General features: G+C 29.9%; 1 protein-coding gene across 1 annotated transcript; it reads right to left on the reverse strand.

Annotated features, from left to right (window-relative positions):
• Nucleotides 1-5,173: 5,173 nt before the first annotated feature.
• Nucleotides 5,174-5,969, reverse strand: LOC105781011 (hypothetical protein). The gene has a single exon (XM_012605578.2). The coding sequence runs from the start codon at nt 5,811-5,813 to the stop codon at nt 5,502-5,504; it is 312 nt and encodes a 103-aa protein (XP_012461032.1). The 5' UTR covers nt 5,814-5,969; the 3' UTR covers nt 5,174-5,501.
• Nucleotides 5,970-7,166: the final 1,197 nt, after the last annotated feature.

Below are 7,166 nucleotides of genomic sequence, written 5' to 3' on the forward strand. Positions count from 1 at the left end.
TTCATTAGATGACTGGATTTCCTTGATATTTATACTAAGTGACTATTTTAATAAATTTAAGCTTACATAGTGAAATTGTGTTTATTAAAATAAAGTTTTATCATTTTTATGAGTTCTTGAAAATTTTGAACATTTACTTAATAGTGTCATCATATATAATCCATGTCTTATTCCTTTTACTAGTGAGGGTAGTAATATTGATGGTAATACTTAGATCATAAATTGGGTTGTGACATCCTATAGTTCAGACCCGATCGTCGGGTATGGAGTGTTACAAGTCACACATACATAGTCCATTATCCACTCAAGATTAAGGTATGTCACATTATGAATGTCATAAGTGAATAAATTCATAAATGGATTTAAGATCTATTTTACTTGGGTCATGTTCGATGTACTATTAGTTCTGTTAATCACATCTATGTCTCTATCTTCTGGGAGTCATCCGCTTTGATGTTCAAGACAAATCATCTCTCCAATTGGATTTGATAGACGACACATTAGTCTTTCATTTGGTTTGTTCATTTCCAAATTAACTAAGGACATGTTTAGGTTCTTCTACTAACACAAGTTGTTTTTCCCTATTATGACCCGACCACATAATACCGCTTAATATTAGTTAAACATTAGATAACCAGTGAGTAAATATTTACTTCTATTTTTCTTTGTGTGCAAAAATCATTGAGGACAATATACAAATGGTATTAATGTAATTAATGGATATTATTATTAAACTAATTTTTTTGAAAAATACAAGTGTACATAATTAAAAATACTACACTTAAGACACCAAATCTAACATTATGGCCATTAATTTTTCCAGTTCATTCTCATCACCGTTGGATGCATTATAGTAGGTGATATTAAGTTAATTTAAGGAAAGTTAAAGCATCATCTCCCACTTTGGTGGACAAAATTAAGAGAAAGATGAAGTAAAACTTTTTGAGAGTTTCATGACTTTAGAGTAAATCATTTACCATTGTTCCTTGTTTCGGTAGAGAGAAAAGGAAAGAGGAAGCTCATCCCCTCCAACGTTGGGGGAATGGAATTGATGAAGAAGAAGAGAAACGACGAAAGTGTGAAATAAAGAAAGTCTTCTTTCAAACCGAAAGTAATACTAAAGAGGGAGTAGAAGTATTGGAGCTGATATTTTGGGGTTATCGGATGAATTGAGAAGGTGAGAAACTTTGGCTAAAATTTTGTGCCAATGGTCGTTATTGCTAAATTTACATGGGTATTTGTGTTACATACATTTTGAGGTTAAAAATGCAGAAATGATTCAAGAGAAAGTGAGCCTTATTGGTTTTGGCAGCCATTCAGTCAAAGGTGGAAAGCTAGGAAAGAGGTGAAAGGCCTCTATCACCAAAATTAAAAGCTAAAGTGGTTGAGGAGTTGGAATGCTAAATTAAGGTGTGTTAGATTTTCTTATATAATTAAAGTGGTTAATTGAATAAAATAATTAAAGCTAAAGGAAAACCATTGTTATAATAAACGTAGATGATAATTATAAAACGATTGTAAAGCATTAAAAAAAGAAAAATAAGAACACAGAGATTTTACATGAAAATATTTCAAGAAAAAATTATTGGCAGAGGAAAAGAAATTTACCAATGTTGAAAAACAAATCATATAAGAGAAGTTTGAACTACAAGGGTTGAAAACTCCTGTTCTAATCAAAATCAAATAATAGGAGTATAATTCTATATAGACTCAATTTGTGTGGTATGATCCGTACCGCAGTGGCTCTGCCTCCGTACCCTCAGTTGCAACCCCACCCCAGTTTTGCCACTGCTATTTTTTCAACAAGTGACGGGATTCGAGTCATACAATTTCTAATAATTTGTAATTGGATGTAATTAATGAATAAATTGTGACCTTAATATTAATATATAGAAATTATAGTCAAGAAACAAATGATCGAATACGAAACTTAAAAGCAAGGAAATGGGAATAATTGAACATGACTTTAAAAGTTTATATCATTGTTTGAGAACATTGATGATGACTGTTTAAAAGTTTCATTGTCAAACAATGTTTGTAAATTTGAGATAAACTCAGAGTGAGTATGTTATCTACCTTTGCTTATCATCGTTTATCTTATGAAGTCTTGAGGAAAATATCCATAATAAAATATTGAATTATTATTGACATGATATCATCATTATTAAACCTATAAATGATGAGAAAAGGCAATGAAATTGTAATACACCCTTGTAAACTATATTGTGAGTCTTGTCGGGTCTGCTGACATATTATAGCATTGCAGTACCGCATCTCTGTTATGATCATATTGTAGGCTGCTTTATACACATGCAAATATTAGAAGGCAGAGAGGATAATGCTCAGACCATACAATAGCCTTTTCCCCACCCTAAGTTCAATAGGGTAAGGAATATCAATAATAATTCAGTTTCTTTTAATGAAATTTTAGATGATATTATAAGAGTATTGCATACATTCGCATATACAGGCACACATTATCTCAACAGCCGATTTAAAAGTACAAAAATATATTGGGTGTTGATACCAAAAAGACTAACTTAATAGAAATAATCAGAAAGATTTGTCATCGATGATGTAGAAGAAGGGTTCGAAGATAAAACTAATGTTCTTGAGTTAAATGTGTTACAAAGTTGGTTCCTTCCTATTTTTCTTTTCTTTTACTGATTCAAGTGTATTTTTCTGCTAAATTATTTTTTAACCGTGGAAATCATAGTTATAAAAAGAGGCATAGCTTTCAAGAAAGCATAAACTATTTTGCATTTTCCAACAGAACCCAGAAACTCCAAGCTAATGAGACAAGAAAGCAGCATTATAAATAAAATAACTGCTTAAGGGTACAGGAAATCCTTGAATTTAAAAAAAAAATCAATTAAACCCCTCCAAATTGAATCCTCGAATGCTAGATTTATAAATTATTTTTATATTATGATGGAAAATGATTTTTAATAATTTTCTTTTTTCTTTTATTTTGGAGTTTTTAAAAAATTAAAACTAATTTGATTTTTTAGAATAAAACTAAAATGATAAATTTTGTAAATATTTAGGGTTAATTTAAACTTTTATATTTAAGATCAAATTGATACAATGTGTAAATTTTGGAGTACTAAATTTGTTATTAGACCTATAAAAAGCTCGTGTTATACTTTTGTTACTGAATTAACAGCAACTAACAAGAGAGTAACTATTTAATTTTGAAAAATTGAATAACTAAATTGAAAAAATTAATGGTGTGGTGACCAAAATAGAACCAAGTACATAGTTGTATGATAATTCTTGCAATTTACCAAAATATATTAGCCTTTGTAACTTTATTTATATACAATTTATTTTTGGTATTCTTCATGCCCATTTTACAATTCATGTTCGAGGTTCGAGATTGTGTCTCCCAATAATGTCATCTCCAAAGATCAAATCTGCGTTCTCCCCTTAAAATTACAATATACCTTATTAGTGCATCCAACCACTAGTTGTTATGTATAATTTATTTCTTTCAATTAATTGTGTATTAATGTTAAATATTTAAAATTCACATCGATAAATTAATATTAATATTAATATAATTTTTAAAATTTTAATGAATCTATTTATGTTCTAAATCAGTTTTTCTAATGTAATGAAAAAATGTTAAATTTAGATAATATCTAAAAAATCTATTGCTTTACTCTTGAAAATAAAATTCTAACCAATTTGTAAAACTGGGTCAAGAAAAGGTAATTTTCACATTATTTAATTTAAAGTTAAATGTCTTTCTCAAACACTATTTTTAATGTTTTCTTTTAAACTTATCCATATTTGAGAAAATGACTGTTGAACTGTGGCTAATACCAAAGTTCCTTTAAAGTTTGAATACCTCTCTTCTCTCAAAATATATTTTAACATAAAAATTAAAAGCTTCAACTTTAATTAGTGATAATTAATATTTGACATTCCACATTTTTTTTTGCCGCTTAATCATTTAATATTGCATAACTGAATTATATATTTACTAAAATTAATAACATGAATTACAATAACACGACAAATCTCAAACAACAAACGTGACTAGCACGATTTAAATCTAGGTCACACCTATTAGTAAACATCTTTGACCATCAACCATCACATAAGGTTCAATTTTTTTAATTTGTACATACCCTAATTAATACTATATTAATTTATTTTATTAAAAAATTAAATGAGGTCCTAGCAATGATCAACTAGAAACAAATCTAAACTTTAGTATAACAACTGAAATCCTTGCTAAACTCAACTAATCTTTTTTTACTGTAATTTGGTGGAATTTTCATCCATAATTCTCACTAATCCAGATATGTAATATAAATATTTTTATTATTTTAATAAGGGATAGAAGTAAAATTGTTGAATTAAATTTAAGATGAGTGTAAATTAAAACTTAAACACAATTGTCACTTTATATTTTCCCATGTAATTTAATTTTTGGGTAAACTACACTCAAAGATCACTAATTATAAGTAAGTTTATATTTTGTTCACTCAACTTCAAAAAATTACAAAATGGTTATTAAACTATTTAAATGTTTTCATTTAAATCACTAAACTAGTCGAAAGTTTTTATTTAAGTTACTGGGCTATTAAGGTTTTTTTTTAAATCCGGCTAACGAGTTCTAAGCGATAATTCGACGATCGGTACAATGGATCAATACTTATCAACGAGTACAAAAACATACCTTAAATCTAAGTTGATCTGACGATCAGTGTTAGATATTCGAGAAGAAAGTTATTTGGATTTTATTTTGCAAATTCGTGATGTTTAAAGTTATTTCATGAAAAATACTGAAATATAGAAGAGAAGGGAAATAAGAGCTTTCGATTGGTGCAAGTGTTACAAACAAAGAAGGTCATATATACAACAACGATTTTAATAGTCGAGAGACTTGAATAAAAACTTTCAAATAAATTTAATGATATTTTGTAAGTTTTTAAAGTTAAATGACTAAAATATAAATTTGTAATTTACTTTTTCTTCCTTAGGTTTGAATAGTTTGGTCTGCAATCAAGCTTTTAAATAGTAAGAAAAACATCCTTGAGATGCAACTTCCATGGCAGCTGGTATTTGACAAATGGAAAGGGAAAAAGAAAAAGAAAACGCACGAAATAATACCTGCTAACTAACTAAAAAACAAACCCCACTATCAGAACAATTCAAAGAGTAAAAAACATTCATCAACTGATGATTCTCACTACATCTGGTTCCACCGACGATTCACAATAACATACAAATAGAAGCCCTTTGGCCTTCAAACATTAATAAAATCATCTCTCCAACATTACCATCTATGTACAATACACAAAGGCATAGGGTCATCCCTTTGGCCTCCCTACACCCATAACATTTGAGCGTATGCTTCCCCCTTTGGGTTTTTTCATACGCTTATTAAGTACCCATACATAATGATTAACGTAAACAGAAATACATATATATTTTCTACATACATGAAATTCCCAGACCCTAGATTAACCCATAAGCATGCGATGGTTTCATGTAACGACGCGGCGAGGAGTCAAACGACAGACAGCAGGAGATTGAACTCCGGTTGATAAAATAATCTTAGCACTACCAGAAGGAGCAACCATGGAAGATGATGATGATGATGAAGTGGAAAACTTCCTATAATTATCTGATTCAAAGATTCGATCATCGGATATTTGGAAGCGATCAGAATCTCCGGTGGGGAGTCTCGTGTAAGAAGCCGAGGGTGACTCGTTGAACCATGTTGCTAAAACGTGATCTTCTTTTCCGTTCTTGTACTGGACTATAGCCCTGTAAACAAAAGGGATAAGACCTTCCATTTCCTTTTTTTTCTTCTTTGTATTGAGTTGTATGAAGTATTTCTGAAAATAGAAAAAAATGTTGGTTTGGTGTGGAAATTGATTGAAGGGAGAGTTGGGTTTTAAAAGGAGAAGGCGGAAGGGTGGTGACGTGTCGTAATGGGTAGGAGCTAAGCTCGATTCACGCAAAAATCAAATACTCGCGAACCCAGCCGTTGAAAGCCATCCGCAAACTATAAACATTAAAGTAAAGAAAAAGAGCAGCCACTTTCCTTGCAAGTCACCAATTTCGGAAACGAATTAGATTATTTAATTTCTCTTTGTAAAATCTTAATCTCTCTCTCTCTTTTTATCCGTTGCTTCATCAGTGTACACCTCTTGATTTTAACTCTAATCTAAAACTCCACTTAATTTAATTTAATTTTAAATTAAAATTTAAGAATTTCTTTTTAACATTAATTTTATTATACGTTCTTGTTGTATCTAGTTTTTTTTATACCACGTCTAGAATTAATTCATAGCCTCTCCCCAATTCTTAAATATAAAGATAATGTGCTTTAACGCACTTGAATTCACGTCCTCCTACACTAACAATAATATCGATGCCTATCAAGTTAAGACTCGATAGACAAAATTTAACAACTTAAATTTACTTGAGCTTAAAATAATCGAAACAAGTAGTTCAAAGTAATAATATGGATTTGAAGTGTTCTAAACTCGTAATTATCCAACCCAAAAATTCGACCTCAAGATGACGTAAACCTAAATCATTTTGAGTTTTTGAAATGAAAGATTAAAATAATATTTTTGTAAAGTAGGAAGTTGGAATCTAAACAAGTGATTATGCATGTCTAAAATTTCAATTTCTTTAATAAGCTTATTTAGCTTCCATATTTTTTGCGCTCAATATTTTTATGCAAACAAAATTGAAAATTGAAAGCAGATATTGGAGTTAAAGCTCAGCATTTAAAAAATGTGGTAAACATTGGGTTAAGAATGTGAGTTGGCTTGGACATGGTTTTAGAGTTGGTGGAACATCATTCGCCCACTTGTTTAAATATAAGTACAAGAAATAGGAAAATTTATTGTTTTGAGCCGGTCCTATTGAATTCCATCGTAACAAAGCTCACGATCAAATGTGTTGGATTATTTTAAAGGTCGTAATCAAAATAGATCATGAACATGCCCGTCATTAAAATGTTGTAATTCTTCATTATCTTTCGTTCCATGATTTTAGGGTTTCTTCCCTTCCAGCTGTTCACATATCTAATTTTAGTGCCACCTCTTTCTCAAGCATCCACACATGATTTCAATTGGGGTTTGTAGTGAAATTTTATTTTCTTGCCAATTTGGGTTACGCTGTATGACAATGTC

The sequence above is a fragment of the Gossypium raimondii genome, chromosome 4, assembly GCF_025698545.1.
Source record: "Gossypium raimondii isolate GPD5lz chromosome 4, ASM2569854v1, whole genome shotgun sequence".
Classification (NCBI taxonomy): Eukaryota; Viridiplantae; Streptophyta; class Magnoliopsida; order Malvales; family Malvaceae; genus Gossypium; species Gossypium raimondii.

Coding starts and splice junctions, on each gene's coding strand:
- LOC105781011 (XM_012605578.2), bottom strand. CDS start 5,813: ATGGAAGGTCTTATCCCTTTTGTTTACAGGGCTATAGTCCAGTACAAG.